Source organism: Lolium rigidum, chromosome 4 (genome assembly GCF_022539505.1).
Source record: "Lolium rigidum isolate FL_2022 chromosome 4, APGP_CSIRO_Lrig_0.1, whole genome shotgun sequence".
In the NCBI taxonomy this organism is placed as follows: domain Eukaryota; kingdom Viridiplantae; phylum Streptophyta; class Magnoliopsida; order Poales; family Poaceae; genus Lolium; species Lolium rigidum.
Window position 1 is genome coordinate 211,631,518 of NC_061511.1, and position 27,318 is coordinate 211,658,835.

Below are 27,318 nucleotides of genomic sequence, written 5' to 3' on the forward strand. Positions count from 1 at the left end.
GACGACTGACTAACTGTATTCTAGTTCTAGATTGGCGGCCTGGCGTCCTTTTGTTGGTCATTTCAACTTCGTAACACTCCGTTGTACTTACAACAAACTCTACTTCCTCGTATGTTAATGAAACTGCATGGAACATATTGAGAAAAAAAAAGAACTATTCAGGTCAAAGTGCACCGAATCGAATCATTATATAAATAAAAAGCGATCCAAATATCTAGAACTGCCGGCTCCAGCTCTCGATCTCATCGGTCATCGTCACTGTCGGCGAGCACCACGTTGTATATATATGATTGCATTCCGTCGAGTAGAGGTTAAGGCCGCGCAGCTTCCCGGCGACGCACGCAAACAGAAGCATTCCGTCCTCCTGCAAGCTAGGCGCGGATCGAGGACTCCGGCGCAACCGCCGCTGCTGCCGCCGGGTACGTGCCTTTTATCACTCACCGCCGGCTCGCATAGTTTAAAATAGCCGGCTATCTCATTTAGCCGCAATTATTTTAGAGGCTATAAAAGGCTATATGTGGGTTATAGGGGGCTATTCCATTTAGCCCCTTTTCAAAAATTTGAAATATTTTTATCATATCTTACCAAAAGAAGAGGAAAACTATGACTCAAATGCGATTCGTGATACAACTTATTTAACTTTTCAAGGCAAACAAGTATTCAAATATTCAATTCACAAGTTTTATCTAATTATATTGAATGCAAATTTGGAAAACAAGAAATAAAATATAAAAGAGAACATAAATTCAGAATACAGGAGGTTTAGCGGCTAAATTAGAGGCTAAACAGGGGCTAAATTAGGCTATAGCCGGCTATTAGCGGTTTTTTCTCATTTAGCCTACAAAGGGCATAGCTGCAGCGGCAGGTCTCCTGAAAGGCTATAGCCGGCTATTTAAAACCATGTCGGCTCGTCCACTTGCACCGATCCATCAGTCATCGCCTATGCGTATATATATAGTTTTGCTATTTCTCAGTCAACTAAGATTTTCTTAAATCTAAATTACTTAAAAAAAATGTTTGAGTTATACTTTTCTGTTAAAAAAGTGCAGAAATATGTAACTGAATCGAGTTGCATTTTTTTGAACTGCAGCAGCAGTATTTTTCTAAGGTGATTGAGACAGTCAACTAAAACATATGCAGTTAGGCACACCCATGTATATTGTATATAAGCGGCTCCATGATGAACGCTTAAGTTCATGGCTGATTTCGTTGAATTAACTTTCAGGGGTTTGCTAGCTAGCTTCTGTTGTGTTGGAGTTGCCATGGCGTCCAGGGATGACATGATCGGCGTCCAGGCGCATGCCGGGGTGGAGGACGGTGTTCCGGGATGTGCTCCATCGCCGGTGCCATTTCTGGCTCATGTCCCTTCGTTCGGAGGACATATGGACACACCGTCCTCCGCTTCGTTGAGCGTGCCTGGCTCGCCTTCCGGGCTCCATCTCGCGCAGGTCGGCATGCCGCCGCCACCGTCCGTCCACGGCGTGAGCGTGGTGCCACAGACCGAGACGAAGGTGGATGTCGACCATCCCGCGGAGCCGCCGCCGTCCGAGGTGGCCAAAGGCGCGGGTGGCGAGGCGCCGGCGGTGACGCGGAGTGACAGCACGCGAGAGCGGGACCGGCGGTTCGACCACTTCAAGACCTTCTCCGGCCGCCTCGAGCGCCAGCTCTCCGCACTCCGTGGGGTCGTACCGTGGGACCCGGCACCAGACGCGGCAGACGTCGAGCACGGCCACGGCGCCTCGTCCAATATCTCTGAGGAGGACACCGACGAGGACAACGACATCCCCACCGCCGACCGTTACTTCGCCGCCCTCGAAGGCCCCGAGCTCGAGACCCTTCGTGTACGTACCACATAACCATTACATACATTATTACTACCTTTTCCTGCCAACACACCCCATGCACCGTTGTCGACTACTCATCGTTTCTAACACCGGTTGTACGTGCGCCTGCAGTCGACGGAGGTGGTGGTACTTCCGAAAGACGAGTTGTGGCCGTTCCTGCTCCGGTTCCCGATCAGCGCCTTTGGGATGTGCCTAGGCGTGAGCAGCCAGGCGATGCTGTGGAAGACCCTCGAGACGGAGCCCTCCACGGCGTTCCTCCGCGTCCACCCCATCGCCAACCACGTCTTCTGGGGGGTCTCCGTCGCGCTCACCCTACTCGTCTTCGTCACCTACCTCCTCAAGGTCGTCTTCTACTTCGAGGCCGTCCGCCGCGAGTTCCACCACCCGGTGCGCGTCAACTTCTTCTTCGCGCCATGGATCGCCTGCCTCTTCCTCGTCAAGGGCGTGCCCCGGCCCGTGGGCGAGATCCACCACGTCGTGTGGTACTTCCTCATGGTGCCCATCCTCTTCCTCGACCTCAAGATCTACGGCCAGTGGATGTCCTCGGGCGAGCGGCGCCTGTCTAAGGTGGCCAACCCGTCGAACCACCTCGCCGTCGTGGGCAACTTCGTGGGCGCGCTGCTCGGCGCCAGGATGGGCCTCCGGGAGCTTCCCATCTTCTTCTTCGCTGTCGGGCTAGCGCACTACACCGTGCTCTTCGTCACCCTCTACCAGCGGCTCCCCACCAACGTGCAGCTGCCCAAGGAGCTGCACCCGGTGTTCTTCCTCTTCGTCGCCGCGCCGAGCGTCGCGTCCATGGCCTGGGCCAGGATCTCCGGCGAGTTCAACAGCGGCGCCAAGCTCGCCTACTTCGTCGCGATGTTCCTCTACGCGTCGCTGGTGGTTCGCGTCAACCTATTCCGGGGCTTCAGGTTCTCTCTGGCCTGGTGGGCATACACATTCCCGATGACCAGCGTTGCGCTGGCCACGGTGCTGTACGCGTCGGAGGTGGACAACATGGTAACGCGGACGCTGGCGGTGGGGCTGTCGGTGCTCGCCGCCGTCACGGTCACCGGCGTGCTTGCCACCACCGTGTACCACGCCTTCGTGACAGGGGACCTTTTCCCCAACGACGTGTCCATCGCCATCACGCGGCGGAAGCCCAAGTTCAGCAAGATCCTTGCGCACCTCCGGTCGTCCAGAACAGACGTCAAGGAGCTCGTCCTCTCCATCCCAAATTTCAATTCCAGTTCGAGAACCGGAGCCTACTCCGACGATTCCGGCTCCATCTCTAGGACGAGCAGCAGTTCCGACGAGTCACAGGGAAGGCGGATCAGCAGACCGTTAGATGGTCGACGCGCAACATGTTGCGCGCGCGAAAATTAGTAGTACTGTATAAACTTGTAGAAAGTAACTCTTTTGTCTGTTTTTCTTTCTTTTTCATCGCTGCGAATTAGGCAGCGATATCCTTGAGCAATTTGTATTGCGGAAATTAATTGTTGATGTATTAATAAATTTAATGGTTATACAGTACTTCATATTTGAGTTATTCACTAGGAAAAAGCTCGTGCTTCGCTACGGAGCAGCCATTGGCGCCGCCGTGTACCCTGCTCCTCCCGTACAAATTAGCAGCACCAGCGCCGTCCTAGCCACCTACTCCTCCCATCCACCACGCTAGGCTTCGTTCCAACCATATGTTCAGCTCCACCACACCTCACCGGTCTCCATCCACAACGACCAAAACACCAAGCCTAGAGCACCGCGACATGCACTGATCTAATTCACCGTCGCTGCACCAGGCAGACCTGGGGATCCCCAAGAATAGTTGCATCAGAAGGCCAGTGCATCCAGCGGGGCACGGTAGTTGAGAGCCGATGCAAAGAAGTTTTATGTTTATATCGTTATGATGTCACTATAAATTTTCAAACCCTATTTCGTTTTACCGGGTTTTATAAATCCATCGACTCTTTTCCCGGAGTATGAAGACACCAATATTTTAGCTGCAGGATACTCTGACCGACGCGATGATCGGTACGATGATCAGCGCCGGGACAAGCGTGACGATCGTCCTGATGGAAACGGAAGCGGTTCTCGAGGAAATCATGGCACCTACAGGGAACGGCCACCTCGGGTCCCGGAGCTACCTTTTGCCGAGCAGTTGAACGCTCCTTGTTACATACACTCGTACTTCGACCCGAAGGATAACACCAAAAATCAAGCCATCTCCTCAGGGACTGTCGACAGTTCCTGGATATTCAGAAGTTCTACGAGCCGGGGAAGGGGCAGGCATAGCTCCCGAACCCACCGCCTCCACCTCAGCATCAAAATCAGCTAGTTCAAAACCGTGCCTCTAATGATGCTTTTCCTCCACCCCGAGGACAGATGAGTATGAACCATAAAACTGGCGTATCTAGGAGAGAAATGAAGAATTTCACACAAGAGATAAACCTTGCAGAGAGCACTATGGCTAACGTCCCAGAATACATCGATTGGTCTGCACAGAGCATCTTGTTCAGCAGGGCCGACTACCCGATATCTGTCCCAAGGTCGGGTCATGTAGCCTTGGTAGTCGAAGCACAGATTAGAGGATTCAATATGAGCAAAGTATTTATGGATGGTGGAAGCGGATTGAATCTGATATTCGCAAGCACAGTTAAAAATATGAGCATTACCATCGACATGTTGCAAGAATCTAATACATGTTTCCATGGCATTATCCCAACTTCACCAGCGTACCCTCTCAGTAGAATCTCATTGAATGTAATCTCCGGGAAACCTCACAATTTCAGGAAGGAAAGGATCGAATTCGAGGTAGTGAATTGGGAATCACAGTACCACGCTATCTTGGGAAGGCCAGCTTACGCTAAATTTATGGCCATACCGCACTACGCGTACTTGAAACTTAATATGCCAGGCAACAATAGGACCAATATTACGGTTCATGGAAGTTTCTCTCGTTCGGATCATTGTGATCGGGAGTTCCAGAAGATCGCTGCTAAGTTTGGGGTAAAAAACGAAGAAAAATCTGCCGACACTACAAGAGATCTGATATACTGTGACGAGCTCAAAACGTCATGCAATAGCAATAAACGTCATGGAAGACCCCTCTGTGACGTAGTTTGAGCGTCACAAGCATCGTCACGGAATCCCCGTCACAGATTACTCTCTCGTGACGCGGCGCGCGAAAAAACGTCACTGGGTATAGATGATGTCATGTGTGATGTCAGCACCTAGGATGGCATCCAATGGCTGGAAACGTCACTGATGAGCGTCACAGATGTGAATTATGTTATTTATTTAAATTAGAAAATATTGGTATTTATGCATTTTTTATTTTTCCCGAAAATAAATATTTATTCCTTATATAATTTCATAATTATTTTTGCAATAAATAAGTATTATTTCTAGAGTTGCTTTTGTATGTAATATTAATTAATAATTTTTTAATATAATATACATTAGATTGTGAATTAAAATTAATTTTGAATACATATGACAAATATAATCAATTACCATTAAAATCTCAATATATATCTTAGTCACCAAATATCATGGTACATAACTGAATAGGTTGCACTAGAAAATTGACATCACTGGAAACAAGCAAACTAAGTTCATGTTAGAATAGCACCATCAACTATGGTCCGTAGTTTTGAGTTGCATGTTTCCCTGCGAGGAAGCTGATAAAGTTGTGGTGTTCATCTTGCTTCTTTTCATATGCTTCTTAGCTCTTCTTCGTAGCTGACAGTTCTTATCGCTTCCTTTACATCTATTCAAGTGCATCCTATTGCATTTTAACTCTCTAAGTTGTTGGTACATCACATTTGCCTCTATTGCCGCTCTTCTGTTGTTCAACTTTTTCTTCCAACTCTGGGATGCGTTCTGCAATAGCTGGTGTCCTAGACCTCCTAGGTCTTATTGGTACCCCATGTTAGAAAGAATGGTGCTTGAGGAAATGTGCTCCTATGGAATTTCAGCCACAATCTGTGTGTACCAGATACTAAGGTGCTCATCTTCTGGTTGTGCTTGTAGTTTCCTAGCAAGTCTATAGAAGAAAAAGCATCGTTGGTCAAGTTAGATAAAGGCGATACATTCAACTTACAAAAGCATTGTAAGAGCCGTAAAAACTTACAAAATATAGTCTTTCATGGAGCAAATAACCAACAAGTCATCAAGTAGCTCCACTAGCACATAAACAGCCAGGCAATACAACAAGCAGCCAGAAGCACGGAAACAACCAGCCGCATAGCAAACAGCCACAACATAGCAACAACCAGCAAGATAGCAAGCCATCCAAGGAACTTCTCGCTGAAACCATATTGCCGCAGCACCTCGAAGAGGAAGGGCCAAGAGAGGGAGACAAACGCAGGCGCCAAGTCAAGCTTGAGCAGAATCCGCGGAGCCCCGAGCTGGTGTAGCAAGCGTGCAGAATTCTTGACTAGAACAAAGTTGTCGTGAAGTGTTCTCCCTGATATGAAGGCGTTCTGTGCTGTACTGGCAAGGCTGTTCAGTTTGGGGCCAAGTCAAGGCGCGTTGGCGAACTTAAATTTGAAACTATTTGACTACTATGTACAGATCTGCACTTGTACTAAACAAGTTAACTCCTTAACTTTCTACTCTAATAACAGCATGACTCAAGCACACAACAAGATGATCATAAACAGAGCACTGCTATAGCAGTTCTAACTTTTAGATTGCACTATAATTTTCAGAGATCGCATAGTTCACTTCAGTTCTGAACTCCAAAATTCTTTTAGACAATCGTGTGCACACAACACTCATTAACATAGTCACACTGATTCTATGCTAGCAAACAAATAAGTAGAGATGTGTGTCTCTATTCAGCTAGTTAACATATGTATACTACAGTCTTGTGTGCAACACGTATGACTGCAAAACAAAAGGTCACTTGACAAGAGCAGATGATTCACTTGCTTTTAGTTAGCTAAATATGATTATAAGATTTGAGAAACAATGCATAATTTTTGTGTGCTTACAAACCTGTCAAGAATAATTAGTCAATAGATACTCTGTTTTGATAGACTTAAAAATGACTATTCCTGCTCTCTTTTTTCCTTTAAAATGTTAATGAACTCAGCAACACCCACCCGAAAGAAAGGAAACCATTAATCGGAAAATCTCATCTGCATTATTTACTATGTATGACATTATCTAAAATATTCATGAACATGTTAGAAAGAAAGGCATTATCTACTATGTATGACATTAGGACATAGTACCTTTTCTTCGACATATGTAGAGCTGGCTACTGCTTCTATTCTCCCCAGATACCTCATCGGCATCATCAGCCTCCCCATCATCATTGGGCTCATATTCGGAGGCACTCCCACCATCCTAACCTTTGCACATCTGTTTGTCATTTGCATTCTGACCGTATAGCGATTAGATTTATATGATAGCATGCTTGACTCTACGTTGATTTGAATAAAACTCTGAACCAAACTACTTAAAATACAGAGAGCATGGAATTACAGACGCAATTCTCAGTTAAAATATGAGCTACTCTCTGTAAAAGAACACACTGTAGGTAATCTAATAGAAGTCACGTTGAGATTAGGTAATAAGGTAGATACTTGTTCTACTTCTCTGCATAATTCCTATAACCAACGGACATCTCAATATTGCTATTCGAATGTAAGACAAACAAAAAATAATGGATTGACTGAGAAGGAATTAGCTAAGGAAAGTACCTGGTGATGATGTATTCTAGTATGTGTGCGTCAACAGAGCAGAATACCTGCTAAAAGTCTTGTTTTTTTCTACAGACTTCGTGCCTGCAAATGGTTTCTCCAATCTGCTCGAGTACCAATACAGGTTTCTGAATAAAAGGAATTAGCTACTCTACAATGATACGTCATAGAGCAGGACTAGCATGTTATGGTCAGCTGATTGTCATATCCATATCACTATTTTATACCGTTGTCAAGAATTGAGCAGTGGGAGAAGTGCCAAAAGTGGTAGCGAAACAAAGAGAAGTTTTGCACTAGGAACCATGCAATTGACTCTAATAATAAGATGTAGCTTTTTTGAAACAACAGTCCATAGTATTTTTCTTCACTATACCACTGTAGAATTTTATCATGTTGTCTGTCATATAAAGCATTTCGCCTCTGTATATTTGATCATGCCATTCATGAAACAAAAATACATAAACATATCTCTGCAAGTTACATGTGAAGCTCTGATTTTCGAAATAGAAAACCAAGAAACAGCTAATACTGATTTTAACTTCCAAATCCAGCCACCAAAGGGAAAAACTGCTATCTTATTTTAGAACTGAATCAAGAGAGGAAGAGGCGTTCAGACCAGCTGTGGAATCTGAGGACGGCATCAGGAAGGGGCGCGGAGAATAACGTTGCAGGTTAGTCGGGCGGTTTCGATTCCGCAGGTTAGGCCGGCGGCGGAGATGCAGCAGGTTGGCGCGGGGTTGTTCGTAGGTGAGGCCAGCGGCAACGCAGCAGCGAGGTGGATCGGAGGGGAGGCCGGCGGCCGCTGCGATGCAGCAGGTTGGGGCGGTTGAATCGGAGGGCTCCACCGATCTGGACAATGACGAGAAGCGGCGGAAGAGGAGCAGGAAAATGGAGAGTGGATGACTCCGTGCAGGATAAGATTGTGGGGAATGGAACTGACCGATGGGCCTCTAGGCTAGCTACGGCCGAAAAAATGAAAAAATGGAGGGAAATATGTGTTTGTTGGAGGGAAAAGGATGTTTTGGGGGGAAATTGGAAGATTTTTTTTTTTTGGAGAAAACAGGAGGGAATTGATATTTCGGTAGACTGAATTTTTTCGTTCATTGTATGTAATTTAAAGCAGAAAATAACTAATTCGTATAAAAACTGAAAGTCCAAAGGTCCAACCAGTAAACCCGAAAGGCGTAAAGTATTTGCATGGTCCCAAAAAAGTATTTTATTTTTTTCATTTCATTAAGATAAATGAAGTTAAATTTTCATCATCTTGATCCGGATCCATATGCAAATTGATGTTGAAAGTACATTTGTTTGGCGATGGTTTAAATAGCACGATTAAAATCTTATAATTGACCCTACAGTTTTAGTGCTTGGCGATTGTTGTAAAAGTAAAGAGGCCATGTAGGTGCCACACTGTCACATAAGATAGCACTTGGGAGAAACGGTCATCATATTTGTGTATTTTCTCTAAAAGATGATATTTAGATGAAAGGAAGAATCTTGAAACCAATAGCATTGCGAGGCCGCCTCCATCTCACATAAGACTTCACTCCGTGTATGTTTTAACATATAGTCTTTTTTTCTTCTAGTATCCCAATTGGAAAAAATGTTATATGTTCTCTTCGACGCATAGTATATGGGGGGAGTTATGCTTAAAATAGGTGTGCGAGGAGAGCAAGTGACATGTACTACGATATAAAAAATGAAAATAAAACAAAATTTATGGGTTCCATATGAAGGATCCCATGTTGGTCTAGTTGTATACATTGTTGATGTCCCTGAATTCCTCCTTGGCATGTGGATCCAGCCTCGACGGTTCTCTCGCTAGCTAGTATACCAATTGCAACTTTTTTGTGACCCGTCCATGCTCGTCATGGAAGCTATCGAGATCGTCACAGAATATGCTAATGTGTGACGGTGATTGTGCGGTCGTCACGGACTTTTGGAATCCATGACGCTAGAGGTAAAACGTCACACGTTATGATATTCTATGACGTTACGGGTCACCGTCATGAGGATTTTCGTCACAGTATATCAGATCTCTTGTAGTGCGATTTTCACTCTAAGCAGTTGACTATTCAAGATTCCAAGCTTAAGGAGGTTGATAGCGGCAAGAAGACGAAGAAACAACCGGATGGTTCTGCAGTAGCAACTATTTAGGTTACAAAAACAGAAAACAAAGCTTTAGAAGAAGGTGCTAATTCTTTGGCAGCAATTGCCAGCGTTCCTACAGAAACTATCGGCACTGCCCTAGCAATCGCTGGCGCTTCGAAAACTATCGGCACCTTGGCAAGCAAGGATCAAGAGAAGAAGGACCCTTCTCTTACTTAAGGAGACAAGTGGCAGCATACATCTTTATCTTCATAGGATTTGACTGTCAATAAGGCTTACTTAAGCCATAGCCATACTAGCTTATATTATCGTCATAGACTTATTAATAAAGGTTCAAGTTTTGTTCGTATGATCCTTTAATTTCTTCGGGACACCCGAACAATTTTCTGAAATCTTTCCTTCTCGCACAATAATGCGAGCGTCAACTTTGAGACATAAAGCGCAGTAAACGAACATGATAAAAAATATTAGGAATCGCATGTGCTGATTATGCCCAAAACTATCGCCTAAGCCTCATGGAACATGCGAGTGCTGCAAAGGTTGATTAGTCAAAGGGTTCTATAAAAAACAATACACATCATCTTATGCCAAAGCCTCAGGGAACATGCGAGTGTTGCTAATGGCAAGGATAAAAAAACTTATGGAAGGCCCACACCGGTACATAAAACAATGGAGGTACTCAAGAGCAACGGAGTCAATGACGGGTATAGTTTCCTCGATTTACTCGGGGGTTACCACTAAAAAACATACATCATCGATTGTAGCAAGGTTGTGATTACTCCGGGCTCATCGGACCCGCTACATGAGCTGATCAATCATTTTTTTGCTCCCGATATCTTTCATAAAAGGCATCACAATACCGATGTCAAAAAGACTAGTGCATCGAGATTTGCAGATTAGGCGACAAACCACCACCGACCTTTGAAGACAATTTGTGAGGTGTTGATATTTTTGTCAAAAGTGGCAAATGTATCGCCTCCAAACAAAACATTCACTTTACAAAAATCCTTCGAAAATAGTTTCAAGTGTCGAATAAAACTTATAAACAAAGCATCCAAACATTCCGATGCAAGGGTAACTTATTACAGAAGAGAAAAAGTAGCATCACTCAGGCGGAGTCATAAATCTTGATGCCTAAAATGTACGATGCTTCACCAAGGTCTTTCATTGAAAAACTATTATTCAAATAACCTTTTACACTGCTTAATAGTTCTATATCATTCCCAATCAATAATATGTCATCTACATATAATATCGTGAATGCTACGAGCTCCCACTCACTTTCTTGTAAATACGAGCCTCTCCATGACACCGTATAAACCCGAAGTCTTTGATCACCTTATCAAAGCGTCGGTTCCAACTTCTGGATGCTTGCTTCAGATCCATAAATTGAACGCTGAAGTTTGCACACCTTGTCAGCATTTTTAGGATCGACAAAACCTTTGGGTTGTACCATATACAACTCTTCCTCAATGTCTCCATTAAGGAACGCCGTTTTGACATCCATCTGCCAAATCTCATAATCGAAAAATGCAGCTATTGCTAACAAAAACCTCACAGACTTTAGCTTCGCTACAGGTGAGAAAGTCTCATCGTAGTCAACACCTTGAATTTGTCGAAAACCCTTTGCGACAAGTCGAGCTTTATAGACAGTAATATTACCATCAGCATATGTTTTTATTTTGAAGATCCATTTATTCTCGACAGCCTTGCGGCTATCAGGTAAGTCTACCAAAGTCCACACTTTGTTATCATACATGGATCCCATTTCGGATTTCATGGCTTCTTGCCATTTGTTGGAATCTGGGCTCATCATCGCTTCTTCATACGTCGCAGGGTCTTCATTATTGTTGTCCACAATCATGACATTTAGACAAGAATCATACCAATCAGGAGTGACACGTTCCCTTGTCGATCTGCGAGGTTCAGTAGTTATCTCGTTCGAAGTTTCATGATCATTATCATTAGCTTCCTCTGTTACCGGTGCAGGCGGTACAGGAACAACTTCCGGTACTGCGCTACTTTGATCAATGAGAGAAGATTCAGTAATCTCGTCGAGTTCTACTTTTCTTCCAGTCGCTTCTTTAGTGAGAAATTCTTTCTCAAGAAAGGTTCCGTTCTTAGCAACAAAGATTTTGCCTTCGGATCTGTGATAGAAAGTGTACCCTATAGTTTCCTTAGGGTATCCTATGAAGATGCATTTCTCCGCTTTGGGTTCTAGCTTGTCCGGTTGTAACTTTTTACATAGGCTTCGCAACCCCAAACTTTTAGGAACGACAGCTTAGGTTTCTTATTAAACCATAATTCATACGGTGTCGTTTCAACGGATTTAGATGGTGCCCTATTTAAATTGAATGCAGCTGTCTCTAATGCATAACTCCAAAATGATAACGGCAAATCAGTAAGATACATCATAGAACGAACCATATCTAAGAGAGTTCGATTACGACGTTCGGACACACCATTTTGTTGTGGTGTTCCCGGCAGTGTCAATTGTGAAAGTATTCCGCATTTCTTTAAATGCATGCTAAACTCATAACTCAGATATTCACCTCCGCGATCAGATCGTAGAAATTTAATTCTTGTTACGTTGATTTTCTACTTCACTTTGGAATTCCTTAAACTTCTCGAAAGTTTCGGATTTATGTTTCATGAAATAGATATACCCATATCTACTCAGATCATCTGTGAAGGTTAGAACATAACGATAACCACCGCGCGAGGCTACACTCATTGGTCCGCATACATCGGTATGTATGATTTCCAATAAGTCTGTAGCTCGCTCCATAATACCAGAGAATGGAGTCTTAGTCATTTTTCCCATTAGACATGCTTCGCATCTATCAAGTGACTCAAAGTCAAGTGATTCAAGTAATCCATCGGTATGGAGTTTCTTCATGCGTTTCACTCCAATATGACCAAGACGACAGTGCCACATATAAGTAGAATTATCATTCAATTTAATTCGCTTAGCATCAATGTTATGAACATGTGTATCACTACTATCGAGATTTAATAGAAATAAACCATTCTTTTCAGGTGCTTGACCATAAAAGATATTATTCATAAAAATAGAACAACCATTATTCTCAGACTTGAATGAATAACCGTCTTGCATTAAACAAGATCTAGATATAATGTTCATGCTCAACGCGGGTACAAAATAACAATTATTGAGGTTTAAAACTAATCCCGAAGGTAGATGTAGAGGGAGTGTGCCGACAGCGATCACATCGACCTTGGATCCATTTCCAACGCGCATCGTCACTTCATCCTTCAATAGTCTTCGTTTATTCCGTAGTTCCTGTTTCGAGTTAAAAATATGAGCAACCGAACCAGTATCAAATACCCAGGTACTAGTACGAGAACCAAGTAAGATAAACATCTATAACATGTATATCGTATATACCTTTCTTCTTCTTGACAAGGCCGCTCTTCGGATCAGCCAAATACTTGGAGCAATTACGCTTCCAGTGTCCCTTCTCCTTGCGGTAATAGCACTCAAGCATCGGGCTTAGGGCCGCTCTTAGGTTTCACGAGAGGCGTGGCAGCTTTCTTGCCACCCTTCTTGAATTTGCCTTTAGACTTGCCCCGTTTCTTGAACTGGAGGTCTTGTTGACCATCAACACTTGGTGCTCTTTCTTTATCTCAATCTCAGCAGATTTCAACATGGCGAAGAGTTCGTGTAACTCTTTGTTCATGTTCCGCATATTGTAGTTCATCACAAAATTCTTGTAACTAGGTGGCGAGTGATTGAAGAACACGATTAATCCACGATCCGTTAGGAATCACTATTCCCAAGTCACTGAGTTTCTTCGCATGCCCGGTCATGGCGAGCATGTGCTCACTAACGGAGCTGCCTTCTTCCATCATGCAACTGAAGAAATGTTTCGATGCTTCATAGCATTCCACGGCCACATGAGTTTCAAAGATAGCTTTCAGCTCATTGACCAACTCATGAGGATCGTGGTGCTCAAAACGTTTTTGAAGATCGGCTTCCAAACTGCATAGGATGGCACACTGAACTTGAGAGTACCGAGTTTTCCGAGTCGCGTAAACATTCTTTACTTCATCGGTTTCAGTTTCTGCAGGAGGGTCACCTACCGGTGCATCAAGCACATATTGCAGGTTTCCACCAACGAGGAAAATCCTCACATGACGGAACCGATCGGTGAAGTTGCTACCGTTGCTCTTAAGCTTTTCTTTCTCTAGGAACTGGTTAAAATTGATTGGGGACGCCATGATCTACAACATATATTTGCAATAGTTTAGACTAAGTTTATGAAAAATTGAGTTCAAATTTTAATTCAACAAAATTAAAAACTAGGTGAACTCCCACTCAAAACAATATCCTCGAGTTGTCTTAGTGATCACACGAACCAAATCCACCACACCAAGTCCGATCATCACGAGACAAGATGTAACTTCAATGGCGAACACTCAAAGTGTTCATCATATCAATCATATGATTCATGCTCTACCTTTCGGTATCACGTGTTCCGAGACCATGCCTGTACATGCTAGTCTCGTCAAGGCAACCTTAGTATCCGCGTGTGCAAAACTGGCTTGCACCCGTTGTATGCACTTGTTGAATCTATCACACCCGATCATCACGAGATGCTTCGAAACGACAAATCTTGGCAACGGTGCTACTAAGGATGAACACTTTATTATCTTGATATTTTAGTGAGAGGGATCATCTTATAATGCTACCGTCGCGATCTAAGCAAAATAAGATGCATAAAAAGGATTAACATCACATGCAATTCATATGTGATATGATATGCCCCCTTTGTCTTTGCGCCTTTGATCTTCATCTCCAAAGCACGGACATGATCTCCATCATCAACGGGCATGATCTCCATCATCGTCGGTGTAGCGTCAAGGTCAATGGCGTTGTCTTCATGATTGTTCTCCCATGTAGCAACTATTACAACTTCTTTGAAATACTACTCAACATGAAATTTAAAGATAACCATAAGGCTCCTGCCGGTTGCCACAATACAATAATGATCATCTCATACATATTCATCATCACATTATGGCCATATCACATCACCAAACCCTGCAAAAACAAGTTAGACGTCTCTAATTTGGTTTGCATATTTTACGTGGTTTAGGGTTTTCGAGTAAGATCTAATCTACCTACGAACATGAACCACAACGGTGATACTAGTGTTGTCAATAGAAGAGTAAATTGAATCTTCACTATAGTAGGAGAGACGAGACACCCGCAAAGCCACTTATGCAATACTAGTTGCATGTCGAGCGTGGAGCAAATCTCATGAACGCGGTCATGTAAAGTTAGCCCGAGCAGCTTCATCCCACTATGCCACAAAGATGCAAAGTACTCAAACTAAAGACAACAAAGCATCAACGCCCACAAAACAATTGTGTTCTACACGTGCAACCAATCTATGCATAAACACGGCTCTGATACTACTGATGGGATTCGTAGCATAGAAAACAAAAAATTTCCTACCGCGAGAACGCAATCCAAGCCAAGATGCAATCTAGAAGATGGTAGCAACAAGGGGATGAACGAGACTAGCCCTTGAATATTTCCAAAGCATACGAGATTAGATCTCGTTGGTGCAAAAGATGATCACTTGCCGCTTTCAAAAGCGCGTAGAAGATCTTGACGGTGCCACAATCGGGCAGCACCTCCGTACTCGGTCACACGTTCGGTGTTGATGAAGACGACGTCCTTCTCCCTGTTCCAGCGGGCAGCGGAAGTAGTAGATCCTCCTTGGAATCCCGGCAGCACGACGGCGTGGTGGTGGTGTCGATGAAGATCTCCGGCGGAGCTTCGCTAAGCGTATGCGGGAGATGAGGTGGAGGAGGGGTGATGTCTACGGGAGCTTCTATTCTTGTAGACAGTGTTGGGCCTCCAAGAGCAGAGGTTTGTAGAACAGCAGCAAGTTTCCCTTAAGTGGATCACCCAAGGTTTATCGATCTCAGGGAGGAAGAGGTCAAAGATATCCCTCTCATGCAACCTCGCAACCACAAAGCAAGAAGTCTCTTGTGTCCCCAACACACCTAATAGGTGCACTAGTTCGGCGAAGAGATAGTGAAATACATGTGGTATAAATAAGTATGAGCAGTGGCAACGGCACCGAAAAGTGCTTTGCCCGAGACAAGTAAACAAGCGTAGTAACGCAGTAAAAAAGTAAACAAGCAAGCGATAGCGATATTTAGGAACAAGGCCTAGGGATTAGACTTTCACTAGTGGACACTCTCAACTTTGATCACATAACAGAATAGATAAATGCATACTCTACACTCTCTTGTTGGATGATGAACACATTGCGTAGGATTACACGAACCCTCAATGCCGGAGTTAACAAGCTCCACAATTCAATGTTCATATTTAAATAACCTTAGAGTGCATGAAAGACCAACACGACTAAACCAAGTACTAACACGAGCATGCACACTGTCACCTTCACACTATGTAGGAGAAATAGATCACATCAATACCATCATAGCAATAGTTAACTTCATAATCTACAAGAGATCATAATCATAGCCTACGCCAAGTACTAACACGGATGCACACACTCGTCACCATTACACCGTGCGGGAGGAATAAACTACTTTAATAACATCACTAGAGTAGCACATGGATAAATTGTGATACAAAACACATTGCAATCATAAACGAGATATAAATAAGCACTTCACTACGCCATTCATAACGGTGAATAAGTATTCCGTGAAATATAGCCTAAGAGACCCACACGGTGCACACACTGTCACCTTTACACACGTGGGACAAGGAGTCTCCGGAGATCACATAAGTAAAACCCACTTGACTAGCATAATGACATCTAGATTACAAGCATCATCATATGAATCTCAATCATGTAAGGCAGCTCATGAGATTATTGTATTGAAGTACATAGGAGAGAGATGAACCACATAGCTACCGGTACAGCCCCGAGCCTCGATGGAGAACTACTCCTCCTCATGGGAGACAAGCGAGCTGTTGATGAAGATGGCGGTGGTGTCGATGGAGGAGCCTTCCGGGGGCACTTCCCCGTCCCGGCGGCGTGCCGGAACGGAGACTCCTGTCCCCCGGATCTTGGCTTCGCGATGGCGGCGGCTCTGGAAGGTTTCTCGTACCGTGGCTTTTCCGTATCGAGGTTTTAGGTCTGGGACCTTTATATAGGCGAAGAGGCGGCGTCAGAAGGTCGAAGGGGCGACGACACCATAGGGGTGCGCGGGCCACCCCCAGGCCGCGCCGGCCTATGGTTTGGTGGGCCTGTGCCCCCTCTCTGGCGGCTCTCGGGTGTTCTGGATGCTTCCGGGCAAAATAGGAACCTGGGCGTTGATTTCGTCCAATTCCGAGAATATTTCTTTACTAGGATTTCCGAAACCAAAAACAGCGAGAAAACAGAACCGGCACTTCGGCATCTTGTTAATAGGTTAGTTCCGTAAAATGCACGAATATGACATAAAGTGTGCATAAAACATGTAGATATCATCAATAATGTGGCATAGAACATAAGAAATTATCGATACGTCGGAGACGTATCGGCATCCCCAAGCTTAGTTTCGCTCGTCCCGAGCAGGTAAAACGATAACAAAGATAATTTCTGAAGTGACATGCCATCACAACCTTGATCATACTATTTGTAAACATATGTAATGAATGCAGCGATCAAAACAATGGTAATGACATGAGTAAACAAGTGAATCATAAAGCAAAGACTTTTCATGAATAGTACTTCAAGACAAGCATCAATAAGTCTTGCATAAGAGTTAACTCATAAAGCAATAAATCAAAGTAAAGGTATTGAAGCAACACAAAGCAAGATTAAGTTTCAGCAGTTGCTTTCAACTTGTAACATGTATATCTCATGGATAATTGTCAACATAGAGTAATATAACAAATGCAATATGCAAGTATGTAGGAATCAATGCACAGTTCACACAAGTGTTTGCTTCTTGAGGTGGAGAGAAATAGGTGAACTGACTCAACATAAAAGTAAAAAAGAATGGTCCTTCAAAGAGGAAAGCATCGATTGCTATATTTGTGCTAGAGATTTTATTTTGAAAACATGAAACAATTTTGTCAACGGTAGTAATAAAGCATATGAGTTATGTAAATTATATCTTACAAGTTGCAAGCCTCATGCATAGTATACTAATAGTGCCCGCACCTTGTCCTAATTAGCTTGGACTACCGGATCATCGCAATACACATGTTTTAACCAAGTGTCACAATGGGGTACCTCCATGCCGCCTCGTACAAAGGTCTAAGGAGAAAGCTCGCATTTTGGATTTCTCGCTTTTGATTATTCTCAACTTAGACATCCATACCGGGACAACATGGACAACAGATAATGGACTCCTCTTTAATGCATAAGCATGTGGCAACAATTATTATTCTCATATGAGATTGAGGATATATGTCCAAAACTCGAAACTTCCACCATGGATCATGGCTTTAGTTAGCGGCCCAATGTTCTTCTCTAACAATATGCATGCTCCAACCATTAAGGTGGTAGACCTCTCTTACTTCAGACAAGACGGACATGCATAGCAACTCACATGATATTCAACAAAGAATAGTTGATGGCGTCCCCAGAAACATGGTTATCGCACAACAAGCAACTTAATAAGAGATAAAGTGCATAAGTACATATTCAATACCACAATAGTTTTTAAGCTATTTGTCCCATGAGCTATATATTGCAAAGGTGAATAATGGAAATTTAAAGGTAGCACTCAAGCAATTTACTTTGGAATGGCGGAGAAATACCATGTAGTAGGTAGGTATGGTGGACACAAATGGCATAGTGGTTGGCTCAAGGATTTTGGATGCATGAGAAGTATTCCCTCTCGATATAAGGTTTAGGCTAGCAAGGTTTTTTGAAACAAACACAAGGATGAACGGTGCAGCAAAACTCACATAAAAGACATATTGTAAACATTATAAGACTCTACACCGTCTTCCTTGTTGTTCAAAACTCAATACTAGAAATTATCTAGACCTTAGAGAGACCAATTATGCAAACCAAATTTTAGCAAGCTCTATGTATTTCTTCATTAATGGGTACAAAGTATATGATGCAAGAGCTTAAACATGAGCACAACAATTTCCAAGTATCAAATTATTCAAGACATTTTAGCAATTTACTACATGTATCATTTTCCAATTCCAACCATATAACACATTAACGAAGAAGAAACTTCGCCATGAATACTATGAGTAGAGCCTAAGGACATACTTGTCCATATGCTACAGCGGAGCGTGTCTCTCTCCCATACAATGAATGCTAGGATCCATTTTATTCAAACAAAACAAAAACAAAAACAAACCGACGCTCCAAGCAAAGTACATAAGATGTGGCCGAATAAAAATATAGTTTCAGGGGAGGAACCCGATAATGTTGTCGATGAAGAAGGGGATGCCTTGGGCATCCCCAAGCTTAGACGCTTGAGTCTTCTTAGAATATGCAGGGGTGAACCACCGGGCATCCCCGAGCTTAGAGCTTTCACTCTCCTTGATCATGTTGTATCATACTCCTCTCTTGATCCTTGAAAACTTCCTCCACACCAAACTCGAAACAACTCATTAGAGGGTTAGTGCACAATAAAAATTAACATGTTCAGAGGTGACACAATCATTCTTAACACTTCCGGACATTGCATAAAGCTACTGGACATTAATGGATCAAAGAAATTCATCCAACAAAGCAAAAGAGGCAATGCGAAATAAAAGGCAGAATCTGTCAAAACAGAACAGTCCGTAAAGATGGATTTTATTGAGGCACCAGACTTGCTCAAATGAAAATGCCCAAATTGAATGAAAGTTGCGTACATATCTGAGGATCACGCACGTAAATTGGCTTAATTTTCTGAGCTACCTACAGGGAGGCAGGTCGAAATTCGTGACTGACAAAGAAATCTGAAACTGCGTGAGTAATCCAAATCTAGTATTCACTTTACTATCAAAGACTTTACTTGGCACAACAAAACACAAAACTAAGATAAGGAGAGGTTGCTACAGTAGTAAACAACTTCCAAGACACAAATATAAAACAAAGTACTGTAGCAAAATAACACATGGGTTATCTCCCAAGAAGTTCTTTCTTTATAGCCATTAAGATGGGCTCAACAGTTTTAATGATGCTCACATGAAAAATAGAGTATGAGGCAAAAGAGAGCATCAAGAAGCAAATTCAAAACAAATTTAAGCCTAACATGCTTCCTATGCATAGGAGTCTTGTAAATAAACAAGTTCATGAAGAGCAAAGTGACAAGCATAGGAAGATAAAACAAGTGTAGCTTCAAAAATTTCAGCACATAGAGAGGCATTTTAGTAACATGAAAATTTCTACAACCATATTTTCCTCTCTCATAATAACTTTCAGTAGCATCATGAGCAAACTCAACAATATAACTATCACATAAAGCATTCTTATCATGAGTCTCATGCATAAAATTATTACCACTCCCAACATAAGCATAATCAATTTTATTAGTAATAGTGAGAGCAAATTCAACAAAGTAGCTATCATCAAATATAGGAAGCATATTGTAATCATAATCAAATTTATCCTCCATAACAGGTGGTACTAAAAGACTACTATCATTATAATCATCATAAATAGGAGGCAAAATATCATCAAAGTAAATTTTCTCCTCAATGCTTGGGGGACTAAAAAGATCATGCTCATCAAAACCAGCTTCCCCAAGCTTAGAACTTTCTATATCATTATTAACAATGGTGTTCAAAGCGTTCATACTAATATTACTACCGACATGCAAATAAGGTTCCATAGGTTTTTTAATTTTCGCATCAAACCATCCATGTCTTAAATCGGAAATAGAATAAGAAGCTCATTGTCGTCCATTATGCCAAACTAGTGTAAACAAGAAACAAAAAGATGCAATTGCGTGGATCTAAAGGAAATAGCTTCGAGTACTTACAACGGCGAAAATAGCTTAGTAGCCGAGATCCGGAGTGTGAGTACCTTTTACCTTTCCTCCCGGCAACGGCGCCAGAAAATAGCTTGATGTCTACGGGAGCTTCTATTCTTGTAGACGGTGTTGGGCCTCCAAGAGCGGAAGTTTGTAGAACGGCAGCAAGTTTCCCTTAAGTGGATCACCCAAGGTTTATTGATCTCGGGGAGGAAGAGGTCAAAGATATCCCTCTCATGCAACCCCGCAACCACAAAGCAAGAAGTCTCTTGTGTCCCCAACACACCTAATAGGTGCACTAGTTCGGCGAAGAGATAGTGAAATACGAGGTGGTATAAATAAGTATGAGCAGTGGCAACGACACCGGAAAAGTGCTTTGCCCGGGACGATGAACAAGCGAGTAGTAACGCAGCAGTAGTAACGCAAGATAAAACAAGAAACAAGCAACGATAGCGATATTTAGGAACAAGGCCTAGGGATTAGACTTTCACTAGTGGACACTCTCAACTTTGATCACATAACAGAATAGATAAATGCATACTCTACACTCTCTTGTTGGATGATGAACACATTGCGTAGGATTACACGAACCCTCAATGCCGGAGTTAACAAGCTCCACAATTCAATGTTCATATTTAAATAACCTTAGAGTGCATGAAAGACCAACACGACTAAACCAAGTACTAACACAGAGCATGCACATTCGTCACCTTCACACTATGTAGGAGGAATAGATCACATCAATACCATCATAGCAATAGTTAACTTCATAATCTACAAGAGATCATAATCATAGCCTACGCCAAGTACTAACACGGATGCACACACTGTCACCATTACACCGTGCAAGAGGAATAAACTACTTTAATAACATCACTAGAGTAGCACATGGATAAATTGTGATACAAAACACATTGCAATCATAAAGAGATATAAATAAGCACTTCACTACGCCATTCATAACAGTGGAATAAGTATTCACGTGAAATATAGCCTAAGAGACCCACACGGTGCACACACTGTCACCTTTACACACGTGGGACAAGGAGTCTCCGGAGATCACATAAGTAAAACCCACTTATAAAATGACATGAAACCTACCCAAGGTGGGATTCCCACCTTTCCATGAGGGGGGGGGGGGGGGGCCGGCCACCTTGGTGGAGTCCCAGTCTAGAACCTTCTAGAACCTTTCATAAATGCACCAGATCATTTTCAAACTTATAAAATGACTTCCTATATATGAATCTTATTATCCGGACCATTCCGGAACTCCTCGTGATGTCCTGGATCCCATCCGAGACTCCGAACAATACTTCGAACTTCATTCCATATTCAATATCTACTAATACGACATCAAACCTTAAGTGTGTCACCCTACGGTTCGCGAACTATGTAGACATGGTTGAGACCTCTCTCCGACCAATAACCAATAGCGGGATCTGGAGATCCATAATGGCTCCCACATATTCAACGATGACTTAGTGATCGAATGAACCATTCACATACGATACCGATTCCCTTTGTCAAGCGATATTTTACTTGTCCGAGGTTTGATCATCGGTATCTCTATACCTTGTTCAACCTCGTCTCCTGACAAGTACTCTTTACTCGTACCGTGGTATGTGGTCTCTTATGAACCATTCATATGCTTGCAAGCTATTTAGACGACATTCCACCGAGAGGGCCCCGAGTATATCTATCCGTCATCGGGATGGACAAATCCCACTGTTGATCCATATGCCTCAACTCATACTTTCCGGATACTTAATCCCACCTTTATAACCATCCATTTACGCGGTGGCGTTTGATGTAATCAAAGTACCTTTCCGGTATAAGTGATTTACATGATCTCATGGTCGAAAGGACTAGGTAACTATGTATTGAAAGCTTATAGCAAATAACTTAATGACGTGATCTTATGCTACGCTTAATTTGGTGTGTCCATTACATCATTCATATAATGACATAACCTTGTTATTAATAACATCCAATGTTCATGATCATGAAACTATGATCATCTATTAATCAATAAGCTAGTTATACAAGAGGCTTACTAGGGACTCATTGTTGTTTACATAACACACATGTATCAATATTTCGGTTAATACAATTATAGCATGGTATATAAACATTTATCATAAACACAAAGATATATAATAACCACTTTTATTATTGCCTCTTGGGCATATCTCCAATAGGCCCCATTAGCCGCGATTCAAATATTTTGGAAACTAATGGGGTGGTATGGAAGCCCTTTTTTCTACTAGTGAAGTAAAAATTGTACAAACAGTGCGGCAACCAATATTGCAAATAAAGAAAGATTAAAGACAAACATAATATAGATTTTTGTAGAACAACATAATATAGATAGGAAAGGACGAAAACACATGTTTGTTTTCCGTTGGAGAGGCTATGCCCTTGTGTCCACCGACATCACCCGCCGATGACTAAACCTTCTTCTCCGTTAGCCAATCTTGCCCGATCACTAATGGTAGGTCTTGCAGGTGACTTTTGAACCTTCACAAACTTGCATCGGCAAGTGTACCCACCAAATGCTCGATGGTCGCAGATTCTCTTCATGCATCTTTTTGGTCATGTGCATCTCCCCATGGCAAGCCAAATCTCTAAGTGTAAAAGATACTAGGAAGTTTACGGTGCGGTCCACGCCGTGCCCATGTTGTCTATGATGCGGTATCCTTTTTGAAAAAATGGCGTTTTAAGGTTTAAGAGTGCGGGATTACTTTTCAAAAACAGCTGAAGAAAAACATCTTAAAATCGACCGCGTCTTTGGTATCAAGATCGTTGGTTACAATTTTATAAAAATAATACAATAGTTGGGTTGCTGAAGTGTCGCGGAAGTGCTAGTGAAATAGGCGGCGAATGGTTCAGTGCTTTTGTTTCTAGATCGTTGGTTAAAATATTGTAGAAATAAAAAATATTTGGGTTGCTGAAGTACCGCAAAAGTGTCGGTGAAATAGACGGTAGATGGTGGAGTGCTTTTGTTTTCAGTGTTACTACAAAAGGAAATAATAGTATTTCTCCGGCCGAAAGAAGCAGGGTGATGGAGTAGAAGAAGGTCATCCCAGGTGGAAATGTTACGATTGTGAAATAAGTATATTTTTTTGATGTTACCGTAGAAGAACGCACCATTATTTTCCCTGAGTAAAAGAGGAAGCGAATGTTGGATTTTTTTTGAATCACCGTTCAAGAATTATGCACAACTAACGAAATATTTGCGGGTAATTATTGTGCAGATCCACGGTTAAGGTTGAATGTTCGTGTAAAAATTACTACCCTTGTGCGTTGTTGCAAAATGACTAGCGGAAAAATACGCGGAGTTAAATAATTAATAGTAGGTAGTTAAGTGTTTCATAGTTTACGTCGGCAATGTTGAAGATGTCTATTGAGGAATTGCTTTCTAGAAAAATATAGGTTGTTTCCGCCTCGCGAAAAATTACTGCCGAATCTAAACTTGAGGCTAAAATTACCTCAATGTTGCACCGTTGAGAAATTATCGTCACTGAAAGAGGCAACGTATAGTGAAGTGTTTTTGTTCGCAGATAGTATTTCTTCATGCTGAAAGAGACGGCAGAGGGTGGAGCGGATATATTTTTTCAAAGATACAGTGTAAAAGGGTTGTTGTATTTCTCTGGGTAAGAGACGGCAGTAGTATAGGCGACAAATATATATATGTGGATTTACTACATATTTTCGAAGATAACGTAGAAGAAGGTAGTAGTATTTTGCTAGGTTAAAAAAGTTCAGAGATGGTTTGTCTTTTCCAAGTAGTGTTCATGTAGCAATTTGCATATTTATTATGATTTTGTCGGACGCAACTAGATCGTGTTTGGTGCTCGACTAAACTCGAAACACTTACTGTATACGATCGACGCACTCACGCACACGTTAGGATACTACGATCGAGTACTACTGGCAAGCAAACTGATACTTTTTTTTCGAATTGGAAAACTGAACTTGGACGATGGCACTGTATGTGGAAGGTTCGATAGCTCTGCCTGCAAGTAATCTTTGGTCAGCAGTGTCAAACTCACACCGTCGTGTACGTATTCCAGTGCATCCTGCAGCGACCAAATATAGGACGGAGAAAAATACCAAACTCGATGGAGTCTCGTAGGATTTTCCATTTTTCCACACAAGAGGGCAAAAAATAGCGTCGACCTGTACCGTGCTGTGTCCGCCGGGCGTGGAAATATTCAGCTACGGAGTACATGGGTCGTTTAACTGAATCCCAGCCTGCTGGTCGGCTATTTAAGCAAACGATCGCCCCGCTAGATTCAGCACCAACAGTTACCACACATAGTGCTCTGCCACTCACTCGCAAATCACTCGAGAACATGGCAGGGACGAAGATGACTAGCCCTTTGTTGTTGCTGCTGCTCATTACCCTAATGAGCATAGCATCCAGCGTGCTCGCCGCCCGTGAGTTGGCCGGCGAGGAGGCGGCGATGCAGGCGAGGCACGAGGAGTGGATGGCCACGCACGGGCGCAAGTACAAGGACGACGCTGAGAAGGCTCGGCGCTTCCAGGTGTTCAAGGCCAACTCGCAGCTCGTCGACAGGTCCAACGCCGACGGCAACAAGAAGTACCGCCTCGCCATCAACAAGTTCGCGGACCTGACCAGCGAGGAGTTCGCCGCCACGCACACTGGGTTCACGCCCGCGCCGCCCGGAGCCAAGATGCTACCGGGATTTAAGTACGAGAACGTCAGCCTCTCCGCCGAGGACGAGCAGGGCCTTGACTGGAGGACCAGAGGCGCAGTCACCGGTGTAAAGAACCAGCAACCGCAGTGTGGTACGTACCAACTCATTGCATCCATGCACGTTCCTTATACCGATATACAGAGTACTATGTAGTATAAACTTACACGCGTATACGTACTACATTTACTACGCACAGGATGCTGCTGGGCCTTCTCTGCGGCGGCTGCCGTGGAGGGCATCCACCAGATCACCACCGGCCAGCTGGTCTCCCTCTCGGAGCAGCAGCTGCTCGACTGCACCACCGACCACAACAACGGCTGCGGCGGGGGCGTCATGAACTCCGCCTTCCAGTACATCGCGGATAACGGAGGCATCACCACCGAGAACGCCTACCCATACGTCGCAGTTCAAGGCATGTGCGACTCTGATGGCAAGCAGCCGGCCGCCACAATCAACAGCTTCCAGGCCGTGCCTGCCAACGATGAGGACGCGCTCGCCGCGGCCGTCGCCAACCAGCCCGTGTCCGTGGGCATCGACGGACAGGACCAGAGCTTCCAGCTCTACCGTAGCGGCATCATGACCGCGGACGCCTGCGGCACGGACATGAACCACGCGGTCACCCTGGTGGGGTACGGTGTCCAGCAGGACGGGACCAGCTACTGGCTCCTCAAGAACTCATGGGGAGAAACCTGGGGAGAAGGAGGCTACATGAAGCTCGAGAGAGGCACCGGCGCCTGCGGCGTTGCCATGCAGGCATCTTACCCTGTTGCATGACCCTACCCTCCCAACGCAAGCACACAAACACAAGATTTATTGATCTTTAAAAATATATACATACTACTAGTAAATACAATTGAATAAACCCAGCCTAATCGACAGCATGGGGGCGCCACTCATGAGGATAGCATGAGATTGATTTAGGTAACCACTATATATATTACATACTATGAATGAATGATTATTTTGTGCCCAATGTTTGTTTTGACTCTATATTATGAGCTTGTTTCGTTTGGTGTTTTCTAAGGTAATCCGACAATAACAGAGGTATTAGTTTGTGTTTGATTTGACTTGGACGGACATAATCGGGCAATCAAATTGATAAGATCATCTTATCTTAACATCGCCACGTCATATACATATAGCAACAAAATATGATGTATAATGGTTTATTTTTTGGTCTTATCTTTAGTAACTAGACATCCTAAATATGTGGTGAGAGAAATTATGATAAGAGATCATCTCTTAGTAACTAAGAGAATGCAAACCATTTTTCCAACATTTGCTCTCTTCCATCTCACCATGTATTCTACGTGATACTGCTAAGATATCACCATTGTACATGCCCTTACATGAAAACTATTATGTTTACTTTCGATATAACATGTACTGCTTATCTTCTCCTATCTCTGTGCAATGGACAGAATAACATGTACTGCTCATCTTATTCTAGCTGTATTTTTATGTACAGAATAATCGTGCAATCAAATTGATAAGATCATCTTATCTTAACATCGCCACGTCATATACATATAGCAACAAAATATGATGTATAATGATTTATTCCAGATGTTTCTAGACCTTCTAGTACCTTCCATAAATGCACCGGATCATTCCCAAACTTGGAATGTGACTTCCTATATATGAATCTTATTCTTCGGACCATGCCAGAATTCCTCGTGATGTCCTGGATCCCATCCGAGACTCCGAACAACATGCAAACTCCATTTCATATTCCATATCTACTTAAAACTACATCAAAACCTTAATTGTGCCACCCTACGGTTCGTGAACTATGCGGACATAATCGAGACACTTCTTCGATCAATAACTAATACCGGGACCTGCAGATCCATAATAGCTCCCACATATTTAATGATGACTTCGTGATCGAAAGAACCATTCACATAAAATACTTAATCCCTTCGTCGCGCGATGCTTTACTTACCCGAAGTTTTGATCGTCGGTATCTCTATACCTAGTTCAACCTCGTCCCGATAAGTACTCTTTACTCGACATCCCTTG

At 43.1% G+C, this 27,318-nt stretch overlaps 3 protein-coding genes across 3 annotated transcripts in view; 2 read left to right on the forward strand and 1 right to left on the reverse strand.

Moving 5' to 3' along the window:
• LOC124648183 (probable protein ABIL4) overlaps positions 1-937 on the reverse strand; it is a 2,014-nt gene extending 1,077 nt beyond the window's left edge. Inside the window, exon 1 of the mRNA XM_047187986.1 lies at positions 900-937. Coding sequence (XP_047043942.1) covers positions 900-937 — 38 coding nt within the window. The remainder of the gene's footprint in view (positions 1-899) is intronic.
• Positions 938-1,262: 325 nt separating this feature from the next.
• Positions 1,263-3,501, forward strand: LOC124648184 (S-type anion channel SLAH2-like). Its single transcript, XM_047187987.1, has 3 exons — positions 1,263-1,841; positions 1,956-3,166; positions 3,381-3,501. Exons 1-3 carry the CDS (start codon positions 1,263-1,265, stop codon positions 3,499-3,501), a joined length of 1,911 nt encoding a protein of 636 aa, XP_047043943.1.
• A 21,394-nt stretch (positions 3,502-24,895) lies between these two features.
• Positions 24,896-26,258, forward strand: LOC124649762 (senescence-specific cysteine protease SAG39-like). The gene is made up of 2 exons (XM_047189342.1): positions 24,896-25,387; positions 25,493-26,258. The coding sequence occupies exons 1-2, from the start codon at positions 24,931-24,933 to the stop codon at positions 26,068-26,070; spliced, it is 1,035 nt and encodes a 344-aa protein (XP_047045298.1). The 5' UTR covers positions 24,896-24,930; the 3' UTR covers positions 26,071-26,258.
• Positions 26,259-27,318: the final 1,060 nt, after the last annotated feature.